Source organism: Chrysoperla carnea, chromosome 2, assembly GCF_905475395.1.
Source record: "Chrysoperla carnea chromosome 2, inChrCarn1.1, whole genome shotgun sequence".
Taxonomy (NCBI): domain Eukaryota; kingdom Metazoa; phylum Arthropoda; class Insecta; order Neuroptera; family Chrysopidae; genus Chrysoperla; species Chrysoperla carnea.
The window spans coordinates 61,104,721-61,127,556 of record NC_058338.1 but is presented as its reverse complement, the minus strand read 5'-3'; the positions used below and the strand labels follow the sequence as shown (position 1 = coordinate 61,127,556).

General features: G+C 29.8%; 1 protein-coding gene across 1 annotated transcript; it reads left to right on the top strand.

Annotated features, from left to right (window-relative positions):
- Window positions 1-1,023: 1,023 nt before the first annotated feature.
- On the top strand, window positions 1,024-14,154 carry LOC123292089 (nose resistant to fluoxetine protein 6-like). Its single transcript, XM_044872617.1, has 8 exons — window positions 1,024-1,166; window positions 6,751-6,908; window positions 6,984-7,152; window positions 7,888-8,081; window positions 8,988-9,129; window positions 10,668-10,857; window positions 12,345-12,487; window positions 13,541-14,154. The coding sequence occupies exons 1-8, from the start codon at window positions 1,074-1,076 to the stop codon at window positions 13,733-13,735; spliced, it is 1,284 nt and encodes a 427-aa protein (XP_044728552.1). The 5' UTR covers window positions 1,024-1,073; the 3' UTR covers window positions 13,736-14,154.
- The last annotated feature ends 8,682 nt before the right edge of the window (window positions 14,155-22,836 follow it).

The following is a 22,836-nucleotide window of genomic DNA, read 5'->3' as shown; positions in this document are numbered from 1 at the left end:
AAACGATGAATTAAAAAACAAAAATGGCGAATTAAATGACAAAAATTTCTCTTTTTAGACTTCTTTATCTCGAAAACCAAGCCAAATCCCGAAAATTGATATTCGTCATTTTCGCTCTATTTAAGCGAGTTTGACCATATTCTCTTGTCAAATCGTGGCGTGGATTTCCTGATTGCCCCCTTCCCTCTACTATTCCCCTACCCCTTAGTGCCGGGAATTACTCTTTTGTAATGTACACGTCATGGCTTTTTATTTCAAACCCTACTTGGGTATGTTCGAAAATATTTGATTGTTCATCCTCTCTTCCACTCCAACTCTTCCATCCCATTGGAGTTAATTATAGATAAAATCCACCTCGAAGCGTTATATATCGTGTAAAAATTTGATCACAGTTGATGCAGAACTTTTTGAGTTCTTGAACCATACACAAACGAACGTGACATTTTTATATATGTAATATATAAAATAAGTGGTATTTTGAGCTTAAAATACAGTCTAGAAGTTTGAATATGAAGTCTACTAATAAATCTAACACCCTCACTTTTCTCTATGTTGCACATCTCTGATGGGATCTTTTGCATTCATTTTTGCTTTGTTGTGTGGATAAAAGTTATATGAATATAACGCCTAATTCCAAATATCCTGTTCTAGAAATTTAAAGCAAACCATATTTCTAAATATTAATATTCCAATAAATAATTAAAATAATAAATTCTCAAGAGATTAAATTAATTTAATTTAATCTCTTGAGAATGAACAAAAGTTCGAAAAATTTTGAGATAAAATAGAAAAATTTGTAGTCTTACACCAATATTAACATAAAATTATTTTTTATTATTTTAATTATTTATTGTAATATAGTATGTACTACCAAAAACCCAATACAAATTCAATTAATTAATATTCCACTTCTTATTCAATAATGCCACAATATTTTAAAGAATTACTATAATAAATGTATTTTTTCAGTTTCAGCAATTTCAAAAATATTACGTTCATTTTCTGTAAAACAAAATTTTGATAATTTATTTTATTCAGATGAAAATTCAAATCGCTTAAAACATTTATATGGAATGAAAGTATTTTGTATCAGTTTTATTATCGTTGATCATTTAATTGGCACAGCTGGTTCTGGTATGGTAAAAAATGTTCGTTATGTTGAAGAGGTAAGCGATATTGTAATTAGATGTGTAAATTTCTCTAAACTTTACTTTTTTCCGACTTATTTTGCTCGTTAGGCCTTTTAAATCTTTGAGCCATAACACTTTTATGTAACAAAATTCATTCAGATTTGGGCCTTTTATCTAACTAAAGCTAAACTGGGTAGAGTAAGCAAGAACACTATGAATGAGGATATTAGGCAGTTAGTTGCGTGATATTTTGTATCAAAGTATTGACCAAAAAATTATATAATATATCAATGTGAAATAATATTGGCCTTGTCTACGTTAGAAGCATCATAAATACCCTTTACCAATTGTCAAAATATTAAGCTGGCTAAATAACTTCGGCTTACGAGGTTAGCGCGCAAAGATGTTTAATAAACTACCCCGAGTCCCCACTGTATGCGTATTCTATATTATCAGGTATTTCGAGATTCACTGATAATCATACCTTAATAAGCAACAAACAAACTAGTATAAGAGATATCAGTTATTCATATCTTTGTGCAAAAATAAGCAAGATAAAATATAGTTAGATACATTATTACATCACTACACAATTAGTCCAAAAATTCGTCAATAAAAATAAAATATTCATTATTTAGTAAATTAAAATAATTTAATTTAATATTTCCTTAGATATAACAAAAAAATGTTAATTGCAACATTCGTTTTATTATTATATTTGTAATTTACAAAATAAATATAATAAACTGTTGTAATCGATGTGTAGACAGATGTGGAATTTTTCAAAAAGTTAGTCGCTCTTCTGTTTCAAGTGTCGAAAAAAAATGATTTTTGTAGTTTTTATTCAATTATCTTCTTATTTGAAAATCTTAACCTTGCGATTATAAATTTCCTAGGTAACCTGAAAAGAGTTCTAGGTCCCCTGAAAGATTTTTCTAAGTTCTCAAAAAAAGTTTTATTACGTAAAGGTACGTTTGTCAATAAATGAGATGAAATTTAGTGAGCAATTTAATCTTTAATGTTGTCTTAAATAAATTGTCAGTACATAGTCGGTGTGGTACTGAAGTCGTATGAGTGTAATCCCTGTAGTTCACCGACTAACTTCCCAGAGGGGGGAAAAACATTAGAAAAAGGTCTTGTCAGCCTTCATAGATTATTCTTCGAACATGTACTGCAGCTTATGCTGGAACGATCATTATCTCCATATAAATGATGTTTTTTTATTCACTCTTCAGATTTTGTTTATTCAGTTTTTTTCCAATTTTTTTTTATTACCATTAAAAAACAGCTCAACTAATTCTGCTGAAAACTCTTTCAGTTGTTAAATACGCGATTACGCGTCGAATAAGCCCAGTCACGTGTTAATGTCATAACTGGTTTGCGAGATAATCGAGGCGAAAAAATACGAACGAACATTCGAACACACGCACATACGTACATACACACACACAGACATCACATTGAAAAGGTTTGATTTGGATATTGCGGCCTTGAAACCGCGGAAATATGTAAGACTGGAGGTTTTCAAAATTAGCCCCATTACATTAACTTCCTCTCGGAAGTTAATAATGGGGTTTAACCTCCGTTTTTCAGGCATCTATCTATTACAGAAGCTACCCACACCATTATTTATTATTTAATTTAAGCCTTCTTTTGTCTGCCATATTGACTACTTGTCATTAGTGATTTTTCCCATGCTAAGTAAATGGTTTCAATTGTGTAGGTAGCTTAGAATTTATGAAACTATAAAATAATACTTTAAATATTTTAATAAACTTTTTGTAATTTGTTTGTATGGTCTTTTTTTGAGTGTTATAAATTAAAATAAATTGTGCACGGAACTGAATGGTTATTAAAAAATAAACAATTTCCTAGTCACTCAGTATTCGGTAGTTAAAGTTATAGTGATAAATACTGAGAAGCTATTTAACATGCTTTCTCTTTCTCATGAGATTTAACACACATTTTTTTTTTTTATTTGTAAAGAAATGTGTTACTAACATTGAATCATTTCTTTTGATTAAAATATACATACACAAACACACATACATATTTACATTCATCAAAGAAAATGTATTATTTAATAATAATATTGTACAATTTAAATTACTTATATCATTAGTTACATACAGCAACTCTTTTAGTCTTTTATACCGGGTGGGATTATGGTAGATGAGGTACTGGACCTTTGGTATACTTAAACACAAAAATGTGGCTCATTTTGGAATTAAACGATGGAGTTAATGAGCTCGAAATTAAACTAGATTTTTGTTTTCCTGGTTCTCTTTACCATGAATAATATAAAGAAATTAAAGTCTGCTTGTTTTTGCGAATGGGGCATAAGTTTCTGAGGCAACGACCGAAGAAATTACTCCGAGATATCTCTTCTGGATTTAGAAATTTTAGTGTATATCTCAGAAAGAAACCGTCCAACCTTCCTTTTGGCGAACGAAATTATATCTAAAAAAAATTTCGAAATTTGAAAAGAACTTGGTATATGGAAATAGGGTGCATTTAACGGGTGGGTAGTTTTAGAAATATCAATTAAAATTCCGTACGAAAAGCTTTTATTTCGGAGTAAACTATTGTGGAGTCATTTCGAAAAATTTTCATCTAATCGTCAAGTAAGAAATTCCGGTAGATAATTAAAAAACACGAAAATTTGATTGAAGAGCCAGTTTCTAATACAGAAACAGAGATTGTACCGGGATTTCACCCTACATATGCAGTTTTAGACAAAATCTCAAACACTAAGCGTCCAATCGTCAAATGGACCGGTTTTTTGAAATTTCGACCCATAAAAAAGTATGAGTATTATCAAAGATAATAAAGATATCTCTAGGATTTTTCGAATAAAATTTAAATTTTTGCTTCAATTTTCTAGATCTATAACGCTATTTATAAGACTAATTACGAATAGCTATTCCACACTGACAATGACTATAAATTGATCTCGGAATCGAATACGTATTTATATAATACAAAATTTTATCTAAATGATAGGCGAACAATTTTTCCTGATTCTTTGCAATTTACCGGGTAAATTGAGGCAAGAAAATACAAAAGTCGGGTTTATTCTTTAGGTGAATAATTTTTTAGATATCGCCTAAAACGCCTGTACAAAAGCTTTTATTTCGGAGCGATAGTAACAGTTTGATGATAAAAACGCTATGGCACTTAAATTAGAATTACATGAGCTTGCATTGTTTAAAGAAAGATCATTTAAGAGTTATTTTAAACCATATAACCTGCAAGGAAATAAAATACCTAACATTAAGAACACCCAAAATAAGAACCTCCATTAATTACGTAAATTTATAGACCCGGAATATTGTTCTAATTACGAGTTGCTTGGGACACTATTTCGGTCTATTTAGTCCTAAATCCGCTAAAGTTAGCTTCTGCCTTGCGAATTTTTAATTATTCTTAAGAAGATATTTGCCTAGTTTACGCAATTTATTCGTGGCGAATTTTCTTAAGATTAAAAAAGATTAAAAGATTCACTCTGTATAAAATAAATTTAACATACTAAATAATTTGTAATTCATTGACTGAGTAACTGAGTAACTGACTGATTGAGTATGATGTAATAAGATGATTATAGGTCTCCATATGTGAATTTTATTTAAACTTTCTCCAAAGAAAGTCGGATATAAGCAATATTTTATTTTATTATTATTTATATGACACAACACGTGAATGGCAAAAAAAAAAAAATAATAAAAATAATGCGTAATACTTACCAATCTAAAATTTAATTCATAAAAAATAATTTAATAAAAAATCACGTATTATAATTATTACATGCAGTGCGATTCTAAATTTGGAGAAGCCTATTTTAATTGGCAATTTAAAATGATATCTTTTGGGTATAGAAATAAAAAAATTCATGAACAGCAGAGCTCCATTACTAAAGTCACATTTCCCCTTCATTATATATTTATTATTATCAAATTTTCGGCATAAGGCGGAAACGAGGTTGGATAGTTGACAATTAACCAAAAGGTTTATTCCTCAACCCTTATTAAATTCATATACATATAAATTTTTACTCTTTAACTCCATTTAAGGTAGTACGAGCGCCAAGGCAAGCTTAGACTTGTGGTTGAAATTATTTGTACCTTATTTTCAACTTTGATTATGAATTTTGTTATAACTTCATGAATGTAGACGAAAAATAGGAATCAAATTTTTTGATATTTGCCTTGGTTTTCCAAATATCGAAAGCTAAATAATTAACAATATTTCCAATTAACCATGCGGCTGGCGCGGACGGACAAAAGTAGTAAAAATCGTGTTCCAGGGATCATGAAACAGATTTATAACATCCTTCACTCTTTCTTCTAGACATTCAATGCAGTGCATAAGTCTATATTATCGTGGAAAATATGAATAGAAATTGATATATACGCAGCAATATGTTTGTGATGTAATAATATACCTAATACTCTATAGCCGCATACGTCATGGTTGACATACTTTTTAACAGAATGATTAAAATACAACAAAATTTTGATTTTAAATTTTAAAAATCTCGGTCAAGTGCGGTTCGATGCAATGAAAATAATCATGATCTCCCGCCCCGAATCTGTTAGCCTTGCACGTAAATCTGCATGCTGGATAGCTTTGAAATAAGCTTTAATAAGGATCTAAGAAATGACGAAAAATGTACCCGGAAAAAATATTCCGAAAAAATTGCTGTAGTAGTGTCCCATTTTGGAATACAAGGGCTAAAATCTACAGAATACTCCGGGTCTATAAAATTTTCGGGCTATTTTTTCCGATTACCCTTTTATATATTAGAGAAGTTAAATTTTAATTTTTCAATCGAATAATCATTTTTTATATTCATAAGAAAACAAGCATTCATTTGATTCGTTTCAAGACGTACCTCAACGGCCATTTTTTGGGACTACTCTTTGTGATACCAAAACATTACTTTCCTATAAAATTTCCCCTTTCTCTGTCGACATTGGTCTTGGTTCTCTGTCAACATTGACCTTGGTCCACGCTACTTGGCCTTACCGCTATAAAGCTGTGCTTTTATTACTTTTTATTGGATAGTTTTTGGGAAAATTTGCTAAAATGTTCTATTTTCTCAATTTATGTACAGATTTGAAAATCAAATTTTAGTCTCTTATCATAGTTTATAAAGCACCAGTTAAAATAATGAGATCGAAGATCGAATCTTCTCGGTTTAAGCCTATATAATTATTCCTCTTCGGTAATAAGTGTTCTTCTATGTGTTATTGAATTTACGTTGTGTGACATTTTCCACTATTTCTATGAAAGCAAATGAATCAGTTGAAGATAAAAATGTCAAAAATGTCTATACTATTTTCAAATAATAAAATATAGAAAAAAATTTAAAATATGTTCGTTGATTTGTCGTAGCCTAATATGTGTTTGAAAGCCTCTATATCTACGGGCTAACTTTAGAAATAAGCTCAATATAAATTCCTGATTCCTGGTATTTGAATATTTTTGCGATGAAGCTTTCAATTACATGATTTAAGTATTTAGATAAAATATATCAATTTGATGACACGAATTTTTGAGTTTTGAGTTAAGTGAAATAAGTTTTTAAATTGTTTACTTTAATTCCATTCAATTGTTACAGTTTTACCGATCACTTGGTGGTATTTTCTTTTTCCACGGTGATGTTTTTGTGGATACATTTTTCATGATCAGCGGTTTATTGGTAACATATTGTTTATTAGTACAATTCCAGAAGAAATTTTTAAACCCTTTGCTCTTAGTATTCTTAAGATATATTCGGTGAGTAAAAAAAATACCAAAATTTTCAATTTTAATTAAATTAAAGCTTAACATAATACATGTATTTTCTTTTAGATTAACGCCATTGTATGCAGTAACACTTTTCTACTACGCAACATTGTTTTATAAAAGTGGCAGTGGGCCACAATGGGATTTAATGATCCGTGCTGAAAGAGATTATTGTCGTGAAAGTTGGTGGACGAATATGTTATATATTAGTAATTATGTGAAAACTGATAAAATGGTAAGAATTATTATGGGTTTGCTTCAATTTATTTAATAAAAAGAGTTAAATGATCTTTAACCTTTTAACCTTAAAAAACTTCAAGAGAATTATTAACATTTGAAACTCATAACTTGAAGGTAATAATCAATCCGATTTTCATGTCTGTGGATTCTTTCGGGTAGTTAGAATTCAAAAAATATTAAAATTTAGCTGATCTGACGTTTTAAGTAATTTTCGGAAAATCTCTATATAAGAGATCTGAAATGGACTGACACTTTCCCAATTTTTTGGTTTTTTTTGGGTTGAAGTAACTTTATACCTGATTCATAAAATTCAGATTTTCCCTCTGATTGTAATAAAAGCATTTTCTATAACAATTTGGGCGAAAAATACAAAAATCGCTTGTACGATTGGCAGATAGTTTCTGAGATATAGACAAAATTGGGTTATCCAAGGGTTTGATATACAAATTCAGTTAATTACTCACACACTTATTGTTTAATTGCAAATTCAATCAGATTTTCTAGTCTTTAGATTATTTAAGGTAATTATAAACTCAAATGAGATAAAATTTAGTTTGATTGACGATGAGATCAGTAAATGCTAAAAATACTCATATCCTTCAATTTATAAGTATTATCTATCAACTTTTAAGTATTCAATTTAACTTGAAATCTATAAATCTCTTATCGCGAAGATTAAGAGGGCCTATTCATTTTTAATTACTTTATTTTATGAAATATTCTTTTTCAGTGTATGATTCATACTTGGTATTTACCATGTGATATGCATTATTTTATTTTTGCAATATTTTTGGTACTTTTATTGCATAAAAATCAAAAAGCTGGTCTTTTTGCCATTTGTATTACAACAATCGTTTCAGTAGTTATACCATTTACTATAACATACATCTATGAACATGAAGCATTGTTACATTTTTATCCAGAGTAAGTATTCCAAATTATTTGTGAAACTTTTATTAGGTATAATAAAGTACACTCATGCAGGAGGAATCGCGATTTTTGTTTATATACATGTCGATTCAGATGACATATTATGATTTTTTTTTAACGAAAATAACATGGTTAAATATAGTGGTGGATCCGGTGATGGCCCAGGTCCCTATGATAACCTACATTACAAAAATATAAGTATTCAATGACTATAATTCATTTCATATTTTGTGAGCATGTTTAAAAACTATCACAGACAAAGAGGCAATCCCAATAAATTCTGAATAAAAAGTGAAAACAAACAATTGACTGTGTTAATTGTTGAAATATCATGCATAAATTGTGTTGATTACTTTATCACATTGCACACACATATACAATTTATATAATACATACTATACAATTTACGCCTAATTTGCGCCCTCACAGGTAAATAGTGATGTTTACGAAAAAATGTTTCAAACAAAAGTTTGTTTATTTTTTGATAAGGAACATTTTTTACATTTAAATTTTTGTTCTTTCTCTAACGGTTTACAAGATGGGTCCTACGGATTCAAAGGTCAAGACCCAATTGACCTATGTTGCTCATTTACGAACTCGACCTCACTTTTTACGTAATGAGCACGCTGTAAAAATTTCAGCTTGATATCTTTTTTCGTTTTTGAGTTATCGTGCCCACAGACGGACGGACAGACGGACGGATAACCGGAAATGGATTAATTAGGTGATTTTATGAACACCTATACCAAAATTTTGTTCATGGTATCAATATTTTTAAGCGTTACAAACTTGGGACTAAACTTAGTATACCTTGCATATTACATATATGCATGGTATAAAAATGATAAAGCCTGTATATACTTTTAACAAATTGAAAATAACTTTTTAATTTTATTTTAGATTTCTACGTGATCCCCGCAACAATGATGTGTTTTCGGAGTTATATAGTAAAACGCACACAAGAGCTACATCATATTTAATTGGAATGATTGTTGGTTTTATATTATTTAAAACACGAAAAAGTACTCATAAATTATCTCAGGTTAGTATTAAATTTTAGTAGAAGTTTGAATTCTGTAGGATTGTCATTCACTCTAGTTATTCACAAAACGAGTTATGGTGGTGGCATAAGCAGAGAAACGTATACCTCAGTTCTTTTTTGCTCCACCTGAAATTTGCGAAACAAGCCAAAACGAAAAAACAATAAACTTAATTAGGCCATTTGTATTTTCGTATATTTTATTTACGAATCGCTAGCAACAAAAAAATATCTTTACAACTCCAATCCGACCCGTGCGCAGGAATTATCCAAGAGACGGGTTCAAAGTTTTGTTCAAAGTGATAGGTCATAAAGTCATTAAAAACAAGAAATTCTTTTTTCAAGTAAGAGAACATTTAATTAGGTCAAAATGTGATATTCAGTCACTGTTATTCAATAAGTTAATTCTGCGAGACACAGAATCAAACTTTTCTAAAACTCTGCGCACATCGACCTCTGCACCGCGAAAAGGAGCGTTTAATCGTCACTGTTGTCACACGCAATATTGTCAGAACGCGAAGCATTTGGTAGATATTCGTAAACGAATGCTTCGAGTAAATTTTTGGCACCCCGTTTACCAATGTGTTTCGCCAAAGTTGTACTTCGTCGACCCAGATGTCACTGGAATTATCGTGCAAGATTGAATATTCTAGTTCAAAAAGTCGAGCAAGAGTTTTCATCAAAATTATTCATTTTATTGAGAAATGACAAGTTAAATTTGATAAAATATTGCGATGGTTTAAAATTCGATCTATAATCTTCAACTGAATCAGTCTGTATATTCGAGCTGTTATGACGCGAGCGTTGGCTTCCGCAATTCTATGCCTTATTCATCGCAAATACCACCAATAGTTTTTTTAAAAACAGAAAAATTTCAATCTAAATATTTTTCACGGCATTAGCCAGTTCGGTGGCCTTGCCAAGACCCAGGTTTTCTGTTTGAAGTACTCGACTTAAAGACGAAGTCAAAGAAGATACCGAGCTGAAAATATGCATGGATCTGATTCATCAGTGGAAATGCGTCTCATAAATGGGTTTGTTTACAGGACTATTTTGTTATTTCAAAATTTATGTAAACAAATTCTCAATGGAAGGGGTTTTAACTTCCAAAATCCCTCCCTTGCGCACGGGCCTAACTCCAATTTAACTTTTATGTATAAATTTGTTTAATCTAAATTTATTTCTTAAAATGATTTCCTTACATTAACGGAGGGTGAGTGTTAAGCCCTAAAACAATACGTTTTACGCCCATGAATTGAATAATATGAATTATAATTTTGATATTGAGCATATTTTTTTGTCCATTGAAATAATGTTGTCGCTCTCCGTTTTAATGATATTATGAAAAAGCGATTTCAAAGTTGAAAATTCAGAGTTTTATAGCGCCCAAACAGAAGAAGTTTCTAATAAAATAAGATTAGTTAAATCAATTTCTATATGCCTTGTTGCACGTGAGTGTTGTAAAAAAATCCTTAAAGGATGAAAGCAAATTTTTTCTTTGTTTTAAGTCCATTAAAATAAAAGTTTTTATTTTATTTTAGCTGTCCACAATTTGCTACTTTTGTGCGTCAATTATCATGATGGGAATTGGTATGGTTAGTGGTTACATATTTTACATACCTGGCTTACCATATAATGCATTTGTAGCTGCAACGTATGCTGCGTTTCATAGATTAATATGGGCTGTCGGCAATTCTGTGTTCATTTTAACATTAGGTTTTGGAAAAATGCGTAAGTATCAGTAATTGGCTGTGTGTATTTTAAAAGAATAATCTGTTAAGTATTAGGTTTGACAGCCAAAATTTAATTAGAATGGTCGACGATATTAGTAGCCACTTGATGATAAGTTATAATTGAGAGCTTTATAGAGGCCGCTTCAAAAGTACGAGGAAAATTAAGTCTGGAACATAGTGATAATTTAGGATATAAATTTTCCCCATACAATGATTACTTAGCCTTCGAGTTTTGTTTACACAACTTTCAAAATCTCTTTATCAGATAAATATCGCTTACACCTACATAGCCATCGCGTATACCAGAAATAAATTTTTACAAGTTGCTTTCATGGAGTGTCTACACTCGAATTATATTGAATTAGCCTAGTGTACAAATATTTAAATTTCTGCTTTAGTCAGAGACCGATGAACAAATTTTGCTCCTGTTCTCAGTTGTAAAAATTAACGCTCCCACAGGAGTGCGTTAAATTTTTGGGCTGCAGCCCAAGACGATTCTGAGGATGTCAAAGCTGAGATCAATCGCTCCTCGTCAAAGTGACAAATTGACTTAAATTTAAACATTTTTTAACGTTGCCAATCAGCTGTGAAGCATAACGCTCTTTCTCGAGCATGTTGTATATAGATAACATATATAGGACCACAATCTCGAACTATCGACTAAATCATTTATCAGTTTTTTTTTTTTTTTTATAAATTGTGATTTAACAAAGGAACTATAATGTGATGAGCAAATAAAAGAATTTGCAGCACAGAAATGCAGAAAGGTTGCAATATAATTAGTTTGTAATAACTACAAATAAACTGTCAATTTATTTACCAACATCTACATAGTTTTTTTTGACAAAATGGCAATTTGGCCGCACTTAAAATTCTTTATTTCTTAGAACCTATAAAATCGCGTTGGTTGTTCGGGACAGTTCTCTCGAGCTATCTTTGTTAATTAAAAACATTAGTAGTAGATGAATACATTCATCAAAAAATCACTTTTCTAATCACCAGAATAGAGAATCGATACTTGTTTTGAAATTCTCCAGTGTTCAAATTGATCAAATTGCTTGAAAACGAATATTTACTGTATAAATTGCTGTAAAATATACTGTTACTCCGAATTATTCCCGTCTTCGGTAGATTCATATGCTGCGAGCTTTCTCTTTCGTAATTTCTTTGTGTCCTTTTTATATTCTTTGGCTTTTGAAAGTTTCAAGGCTTACTGTTTATTTTTATTAAAATTTTACCTTTCTGCGGAAATTGTATGAATTTGACTGTCATACATTTGAATAACTGTACAAAAATTAATATCAACGGACTGTAATTTTTTGTACACTTACTCACACAATTAATTTAGGTTTGCTTAAAAACTGGCCTGGCCTACTTTGCCTTATTTAAATACGCCTCTGACTGTAGTACTCGTTGATAAAGTATGTGCTCGTAGAAATAATGTGTTAAAGAAATATCTAAAGTAAATAATTTTGTTTTTTGTAGCTATTGTTAGCAGATTATTGACATCAAATGTTTTGCTACCAGTAAGTAAATTGACATACGGCTGCTATCTGGTTCACATGATATTTTTAATATCCGCCGTTGCATCAAACGCTCAATTAAGTACATTAACGTTTTCGTACACGGTAAGTTTAACAAAATATAAAATGCATGCCTTAAAACGCCCTACGTCCTATCGACAAGTCTGATTTGTTATTTATTTTATCCTATTATCTTTTTTTGTACAATTACTTTAGTGACATCAAAAGTCATAAAGATCCAATAAAAAAGGTGAACAGCGATGAAATTCTAAGGCGAAATGTTTTAAACGTTTTCCGTTCCGTGCGTTACAAGATAGGGAGAGCCCAGTTATCATGCCGTTTTATTTTGAAATAAGGTAGTACGAGCGCTAAAGCACGTTTAGACTTGTAGTTAAAATTGTTTCTAACTTATTTTCAACTTTGATGATGAATTTTCTTATAATTTTATGAATGTAGACGAAAAATAGGAATAAAATTTTTCTATACCTGACTTGGTTTTCGGAATATTGAAAGGTAAATAATTAAAGAAAATTTTCAATTTTCAATATTTTGAAAATTACTTCAGACATCGAAAAAGTGTATTCTTACTTTCCGTCTTATATTGTCAAATTATAACATAACTCACCATCAAAATTGAAAAAATATATATTTTTTAATTTGTATCCCCACTACCGTGCTCATATACCCGATTTGACCGACGGGTTTTTTTTGTTATCAATAATTTATTAAGGTTTTAAGTATTTAAATAGTTTTTTTTTTTATTTTTAATTTCCACCGGATAGTTTTGGAGAAATCTATGAAAACATATCATCTATCTACCGTTTTCCCATAAAACCAATGTTAAATATGCCTCTTTTGAAGTCATTTATTTACTTAAATAATCGGAAGACCTCCCTAAAATTTTCAAAATTGATTTAGACTTCATCGTCCAACTTCATATAAAAAAATCAAGCCTTTTATCCAATACTGCCCTGGCGCCCGTACATCCTTAATATTAAAAGCTTTATAATAAGCAAAAATATAGAAAATCAAATTTACCATAATGTATCAACCGACAATTTTTTTAAGTTTAATATAATTACAGAAATATTGACGTGACTTATCAAGTTTTAAACCAAAAAGGATAAAGTATTTTTTAATGTTTTTGTTATTTTTTAGGCGATTCGTGCGGTTAGCTTTATCATTGCATCATTTACCACAGCACTTGTAGGTTACTTACTGGTTGAAGCGCCAATGAGAGGCATGACAAAGGAGTTTTTATTACCATCAAAAATCAAGCAAGAAATTGAGAAGAAAGTCGAGAATGCAGAAACATATCCAAAAAGTGTCTTTACGATTAAAACTACTTTATAAAAGTTGAATTTATTATCTCATCTGTGATAAAATTAAATTAAGATTTGGCAAAAAATAAATAGGGTACTTGCATAAGTTTCTTCGAAATATACGATCGAACAATGGAAAATTGTTGTGAGCTTGTTTTGATTTTCGATTCTTAAAATAATGGTGGCAGCCGAAACCATAATCTATGGATTTGGAATTCGTTTTTTAAATAGGTATATCAGCGGAACCTATCAGAAATTTTACATAACAGAATGGGAGTGAATGGCATTGAACTTCGATATATACACAGTGTTTCATTTCTGACAATAGTGGACTTCAAAACAAACATTTTTACCCCAAAAATGTTGCCCAAAAAAGCTTCGTTTCGGAAATACAGGGTAACAAAGTAAAATTAAGGAAAAATTAATTGTATAAAAAAATTAATGGTTTGATTGGAAAAACACTTAAAAGGGATATTTTAAGACAAAATAAACTTGCTAAACAAAAACAAAGAAGCAATTGATTATTTGATGAAAAATAGCAAAAATAAAGAAAAATATAAAGAAAAAAACAAAAATCGAAGATTGCCAGCGAGGGCAGAGGGTAAATTTACAATAAGCTCATAACACTTCCTTAGCTCATAAATGAATTATGAACCTTAACTTGGGGGTGAATAAGAATGCATCCGATAGTTATGAGTGTCAAAATATTGATATAATCGTAAATTCCATTCCAGATGTGTTTGGGACTTATATTTCCGGATCTATTTTTTTCGGGACTATTTTTTCGATTACCGATATTTTTATGTAAGAAATCTCAAAAAAAGAATTTACTGATCATTATTATATTTTTATATTAGAACTTTATCACTCTGTATCCCGTAAACGAAGCGTTTAGGCACCTGAATTTTCGCGAGTAAATTTTTTTTTATATTCCCTAGAGCCTTTAGAAGATTATTGGTAGAATTTTGAAACACTTACATTTGTTTCACTATATGTGATACATCTTTTGTACAGGATCAAAAAATACCATGTCAATGTCAATATAACTGTATTCGAAATTATGATTAGAAGTTAGAAGTCCCTTATAAAAGTGCTCAAATTATTTAGTTAAAATATTTTCTATTTAAAACAAAAATTCTAAATTTAAATGTAGGTAATTTTACGTAATTTTTATTTATTTTGTAAATAATATTTTATTTAGTTTAAAATTTATAATTATAAATACTTAAGTGACATTGGAAATAGATGATCATTCGAAAGTTCAAAATTTCAAATCGAAATTTAACAATTTGTGGAACCCAAAACTTTTTGATCAAAACGAAATGTTTTATGCTACACAGCAGAAAAAATGGTTTTCTAGGATCAAGAATTTTTAAGAAAAGAAACTCTGGACTTTCAAGACAAAATTAATTTTCGTCTATAAATTCTGTTTTTCTGTGTATATTAGTTATCAAATCATTCAACGAAAAAATATCCGAAAATTTTATTACAGATACGACATACATATTGCATAATGAACAAAATGGTATCTTAATTTTATTTTTCTAGCCTGTTTTTTCCTAAGCGCTACATTTTTAGACCGTGATGATATATTTTTCGTATTTAGCCAGCACGATAACCTTGAAAATGAGGAATAAATCACGGAAATTGATAAAGGAATAATACGGATCTCGTCTGCACAAGAAAAAAGATAAAAAAAACTGAGTTAGCTTAGCGAATTCCCTCAAAGATTGAAAAAGTAACACATTTTTCTTAAAATCAAATATTGCATTTTTAATTTTTCAAGAATTTCCATTGCGAAAATTAAGCGCCTAGAAAAAAAAATACAAGAGTACTTTTTTACCTAAAACTGATCCAAAACACAAAAATATTATTTATTTTGAAAAAATGCAAAATTTTGAACTTTATTTAAGAAAATAACAAAATTTTTCCATGTCACTAACAGGTGTCATTAAAAATTTTATGTTATAATTTATTAATAGTAAGTGTAATTTAAACTACCACCAAAAGTATAAAGACTTTTCAGCTGTTACATGTTCATTAAATTTTAATCTTTATTAAATATTCATTGAAAAATAAAGTTAAATAAATACAAATATATAAACGTTTTTCAAGGTTTCAAAACAGATTCACTTGAATTAATCGAAATAGTTGAATTGTTTTTATGAAATACTTTTGCGGAAAAAAACAACATGAAAGAATAACAATTGTGTATACTGTAGAATAATTTTGTACCTAATTACTGTATAAGAATAATTTTTACATTAATAAAATCTAAAAAATTTTAGTTATTTATTGTTGATTGATTAATTATCCAAATGAAATCCGTACTTGATTTAAAATAAGTTAGAAACAGAAAATTCCGAAACCAAAATTATTTCCAATACCTCTCAAGGGGCTTTTTAAATACTCTCCATTCCTATGTAACATTGAATAACAATTTTGAAACAACCTTCTTTATCGATAGTATAACGTAGTAAAATGAACAGTAGAATCTCGATAAATTGAAAACCTCTCGTTAAGGAAATGTTAAATAATTTGAGTTATCGAGTTTTTAACTTACTAAGGGTTTATAAGTGACAGTATTCTTATCCGTTATATACACAAGAACTATAATGATGAATAAAACTGTAGATGCTTCCAGTTATCGAAGTCGTCAAAACATTACTTGAAGTTACTGAGGTTCAATGCCGAAATTATTCGAATTTCATTGATTTATTAATTGTATTGAGCCTTAACTTGTGGAATTCCATAATGATTAATGATAAAAACACAATAACTGTTTTGATAATGTCTTAATAAGAAGATGAAACGATCGTTTTCAATAAATAAATATTTTCAATAAATAAATAATTATAAAATCGAAATTAAGCAAATAAAAATTGTGTCTTTATTATTAATTATTCGAATTTAAACCAATTCAACCAAAATTTCAATGTAAAAAAATAATTCCGTAAAAATTCTTGAAAGGTTGATTTAGTATAGTTACATGGACGACATTAACACAACATTGTTTATACAAATTTTGGCAGGTACACTCATCCATACTCTCGCGGGGTAATCCAATCCAAAGAATATTTTATAATCTTTGCAACCGCACTCTCGCCTTTCTTCGCAAATATAAATTGCTTTGGCTGAAAGGAACAATTCCCCTAAAGCAACCCTGAACGACATGTGGCTTGATATTTGTTTCCTAGTGTTTCCTCTTGTAGGTGGCCGACCATGTGGCACAAAATTCAATTAAATGTCGCATGCGGAATTGTTTCCCCACATCGCATGCGCTTTGTCATCCCACATCGCATGAGTGTAGCATATGTGGTGTTTAAAGCGATTCCATTGAGATAGCTTCAGTTTGGTATATCATGTCATTAAAAATAGTCATGGAAGCTGCTTACTTGGTAATCACTATGGATTATAAGAGAAAAATAAAAATGCTACGAAATGGAAGAAGAAGCTATATGTCGAGATATTCAGTATAATTTGTACAACAAGTTGGTTGTTGATGTTGCTGATTTATTTCGAAATTTCACACGGATAAGTAAAGAAGATTTTCTCTACTTATTATTTCAAAAAATCTCAATATGAAAAAAAATATGATACCAACTTTCGTGATGATACCAACTAGTAAGTGACATTGAGAAATTTGACTACGGATGATAGCATCCATTTGAATTTTTGAGCCGATCATTTCTAGGCGTAAGTTTTTGCTGAAGTTTTTTGTGCTAGCGATGAATTATGGATTAATTCATCCTTGTATTCGGAGATTTTAATATTCTATAATTTGAAAAAATTATGGTAATCGTCAATGAAATGCGTAGTTTTTTGTGGAGATGTGGAGATGAAGCTCGTCTGGGTGTCTCGCGTTACCTTTGACTCGGGTACAATAAAACCACCTTTTTTGCTAGGTCGGATAAGACATGACCAGAAAGGACGGGGCATCAAAAGCATTGCCACGTCCGATACATCGATGTTCCTCGAGGAACATCGATGGAATGCCAAGCTGGACGATCGTCCAGCTTGGCATTCCTTCGCGAGTGGAGGCTTAAAATGTCTTCGTTAGGGAAAGAACTTTTTCCCGGTTTTACTATTAAATAACGACTTATTATAAGGCTATCAAAGAGAGCTAGAAATTGTTACATCTGCGAATGGTAAACTAAATTAAAAAAACTACAATCATTTTAGCTCGAGACACAACATTTTGATTTTTATACCAGCTAAAATCCTAAAACAAAAGTCCAATAAGTTAAGGGTCAAATTTATTAAAACTATGATATAATTTTTTGTCTAATTTGAACACCTTTATTATAATCGACGGAAACCACTATAAGCATAAATAATTACTAAGCATAATTTAATGAAGGCATTAATCAAGGTGAATTAATATTAAGTTAAAAAATATGAATAAAATTGTTTAAATTTTTATGTAAATTGCTTGTTATTGAAAAGGTGCAAATTAAAATGTTTGATATATTATCTAACTCTGCGATTTAATAATTCCTTCGTTTAATATATTTTTAGATTTTAGATAGGGTAGAATCCGTGTTTAAATGCGTATCCAGAAGGTCAGTACAAAGAACATATGTATTAAGGACGTAAAACTAGAGTGGAAAGGGTAGCAGGAAAAAACACGTCTGTCTGGGCGAGTCGGTCGTTGCGTACTTTGAACTGCGCATCAGGCTGTCTTTTATTTTCAATTTTTTGGATTTTATTTTCAATCAATTGAACAATTTCAAATGTTTTCAATCACTTCGTGTCCTTAATTATATGTTTTTGGCCAATACACTATACTATAATATGCGTTGTTGATATTCGAATTTTTACGCAATAACAACTGTTGAGTCTATTATTTTATGGAAGCATGCTTTTTATTTTAGTTTGGTAAATCTTCCTTGGGGCCCTCGGCGAGAGATTTTTGCCCAAAAATACTTCGCTCCAATTTCCTTCTATTTTTCAACTTGTTTTTATAGTTTTCGTTAAATTATCTGGGGCCCTGCACTGGGCCTTTAACCATAAAAATTTTTTTTTTGTAACCAGAATAAAAATAATTGAAAGCCCTTTTTTGTTGAGTGCTACTATAATGGTAACTGTAGCACTGATCAAAAGGGTGTTAACAAAGTTCCATCATGAATAGTACGGCCCATAATAATAGATGGATCTATCTAGGTTTACTTCTATACAAAATTGAGAGATTTGGAACGTAGAACGTATCAACATATCAATCCTCGAGTAAAGCGTCTAGTTTTTAGTAATTGAAACCGGACTTAAATAAATTTTTGGCTGAAAAAGTAATGTCGCTACCTAATTTTACATACCCAATCTTTAGAAACAGAGCATCCTATATAATTTTCGATACTTTAAAACTGGAAAAGTGATTTGGAAACAAAAAGCCTTTTACATCGTGATTGGAGATTAACAACAGTTCTGAATTTTGGAGTCATCAACTTCTAAAAATTTCAAAACATATCATGTTTTGTTTATCTTAATCTGAAGTGTGATGAACTTAAATAAGAAAATAATGGAATTTTTTTTAAAAATATTAGGTATATATAATATCATAAATATCTTTTACACAATTTGCATAAAATTTTTTCTTTGAATTGTAAGAAATAATGTTTCATTGAAAGCACATACCTATAAATAAATTTTTCTATATATGTTACCAGAAAATTATATAATTCACCCATTGAATAGAATTGGCAGTGATGATTCTATACTTTAACCATATTATTCTAAGAAGAGTATAAAGTAATTTTTCATGCGACTTTTAAACACGAGGTCAAGGAGAGTTTACCAGCTACCAAAAAATTAAAACCCGTGCTTACACAACTCATCTCAATTCAATCCAAGCCACCTCAACCCATGTTAACTTAATATATCTTAAAACGGGTTGAGTTATCGTGAGTTTATCGTTTTTTGTTTGGCCACATTAGGAAATATATTAATTTTATTACTCATCAATGAAGCCCAATAATTTAAGTTGACATCAATTTTCTTACCATTCCAGGTAATCAAAAAAATTAATACTGTTGAAAATAAAAATAGAAAAATTTAAAAAATTTACTAGTGGCCTTATTATTGCCACGTTATTAACTCCCTTTCGCGTATGAGTCAAATTTTGTAATTAATTTTAAACTAACTTTCCGATGAGCTAAACACTTGAAATTTAGAACATAGATAACAAATGGATGAAAATGGACGAAATTCAATTCTAAACAAATTACAAAACAAGCCATAGGTAAGGTCTGATGCGACCCTTGAGGTCGACACGAATAACTTCCTTGCATAATAAATAGTAATAAATATTTAAAAAAAATAAAAACTCGTTCGAATGTTATGAAATTCTTTTCGATTCATATTGCCGTTAATACGCTTCCCTCGATATCAACGAAGTCGATATCATTTTTGGCTCGCGCGTTATCAACGAAGAAAAAAATGTCTACGTACGTACGCACACACAAACACACACATACCCATACTTCTTCTCTAAATTGGTGTTAATGCCTTGTCCTTACCATGAAACGTAAAAATGAGTTGAAAATTTCGATTTCGAAAATCGGACCCATTACCATAACTTTCCATACTGGGAAGCTAAAAAATCAAAAAAATTTAAATAAACAATACTTTTTAATATACTACGTATTAACGACGGACTAAAGAGTATGATATACTTGAATTATTTTAATGGTACCTAACGTAAAATTTTATGTTGAAAAGCATGGGGTGGTTCTTGGATTTTTATTGCGATATCTGACACTCCACCTTTTTAATATCTGACACTTTTAGTCCGTTTTAAAAACATGGTTACCATTGTCTAATTATTTTGTACCTTTTAGTCCGGCATGAGCCGCTCAGTGCAATAAAAGCTTGTCCCTTAAAAAGTATTTTTATACCATGTATATATGAAATATACATAGTATATTAAGTTTAGTCCAAAGTTTGTAACGCTTTAAAATAATGATGCCAGGAAAAAAAATTTTGTCATAGGTGTCCATAGAATCATCTAATTAGTCCATTTCCGGTTGTCCGTCCGTCCATCCGTCCGTCTGTTGACACGATAATTCTAAACCGAAAAAAGATATCGAGCTGAAATTTTTACAGCATACTCAGGACGTAAAAAGTGAGGTCAAGTTCGTAAATGAGCATCATAGGTCAATTGGGTCTTGGGTCCGTAGGACCCATCTTGTAAACCGTTAGAGATAGAACAAAAGTTTAAATGTAAAAAATGTTCCTTATCAAAAATTAAACAACTTTTGTTTGAAACATTTTTTCGTAAACATCACTGTTTACCCGTGAGGGCGCCAATTAGGCGGAAATTTTATAATATGTACTATACTTGATTAACAGTTATGTATGTGTCAAATGTTTGTATGTGTAATGTGATAAAGAAATCAACGCTGACTAAGCATGGTATTTCAACAATTAACTCAGTCAATTGTTTGTTTTCACTTGTTTTTTATTAAATTTTTTTATGTGGTTAATTTTTAATTGAAGTCTTTTAAAATAACACTCTTAATTTACTTACAAAGTCAATTTTGTTATATATCGCTGACCGCTTGACTGCTTCTGATAAGTAATTAAGATTTTATTAAAATTGATAGATAAAGAAATTTTTTTTTAACAATACAAAAAATTTGCATTTTAAGTTACATTGACAAACACCGTAGGATAGGTACTTGCGTAAAAGATTATTTTTAACCGACTTAAATGAGAGAGGATATTCTATAATTAGCTTTTGATGTGTTATTTGTTGTTAATATTGTCCACTTGAAATTTTGTAGTGAATTTCAAGTTTGTGGGTCTTATAATACTGAAAACATTTTCATAAAATAACTAATTAAGTATGAGACACATTTGTGTTAAAGGTCAGTGCCGAAAGTAGAGCTGAAAAGACCCCGGAACCAAACCAAAGTTGGGGATCCCATTCAAAAATTACTCGTTAAAATAATATTGTGGAAATGTAAAGCAAAAATAACAATATTTTTTCGTTCAAAAAAGGACCCTGCAATATTAGATAGGAAAATGGCTTTCTGTCAAACTTTTTTTAACTAACCCTAAAATGTTCTTTGGATCATTATGATCGAAAGCTCTCACCGCTACAAAAATTTTTAACGAATAATTTTCGTGCTACAGGTGATCAAAGCTACAAGTATACTATAGTTTTAGTATATAACTAGGAAAATGCCTTCTGTGTTTTCCAGATCGTTCTGAGCAGAAACTCCCACGGCCACGATAATTTTAACGAGTAGTTTTCGAGTTACGGGCGATCCAATTTAATATACGGCATCAACAATATATTATAAGTATTTTAAATATTCGGCAGCAATAATTATTTGGGTATTAAGAATTATTACGTTCGGGTAATCAGAAAAAGAGGCCTGGAGCACTGTCCCGTTTGGTCTATTGTTATTTTCGGCCCTGAAAAGTGGTCTAACATAGAACTCTTTATTTATCTTCAATACAAATCTTTCAACCATGATTACATGAATCAGGGATTTCGATCTCATAGGCAAATACGTTACAAATTCTAGTTGTTTCACCAGAATTAGGTATATTGGGAAAAATAAATAACTATTATAAAGTGGAAAATAATAATACAAATTTTTTATGCATATAAGTAAGAAAAGTTTACTTTCTTTTTCTGTTTTTGTTTAGTTTGTAACATTTTTTAAGTTAATTTCATTATTATTGAAAAAAAATCCATGATTCGATCAAAATCTTTTGTTGCAGACACTGAACACTTCAAAACGTTAACAAATCATTCTTATACGAGTTATTTACGTAATAAGAATATGGTTTGTTACTTTGCTTTAAAGTTCGGTTTATTTATTTTAATAAAAAGTTATTTAATAAAAAAATTATAAATAATTGTGATTTCTTATAAAACATAATTATTAATAAAATTAATATCATAATAGAAAAATTAATTTCAAAAGTTTTCATGTTGATTCAATTATATTGCTCTTATAAATTTTCGTTTGTAAACTAAAAAAAGAAATTGTTACTTAAAAAAAATTTAATTTTTTACAATTTACTAGAATCGAATATGTTCCATTTTCATTGGTTATTTATATGGTTATTTTTAAAAATTATTGCGGTGGAATCACAATTTTTGGATTTTAAATATAATAAAAT

Bases quoted from the DNA above. Each gene is read 5' to 3' on its own strand.
- LOC123292089 (XM_044872617.1), top strand. From the start codon at position 1,074: ATGAAAGTATTTTGTATCAGTTTTATTATCGTTGATCATTTAATTGGC. The intron at 1,167-6,750 runs GTAAGCGATATT...CAATTGTTACAG, and splicing joins ATGTTCGTTATGTTGAAGAG to TTTTACCGATCACTTGGTGG. The intron at 12,488-13,540 runs GTAAGTTTAACA...GTTATTTTTTAG, and splicing joins CATTAACGTTTTCGTACACG to GCGATTCGTGCGGTTAGCTT.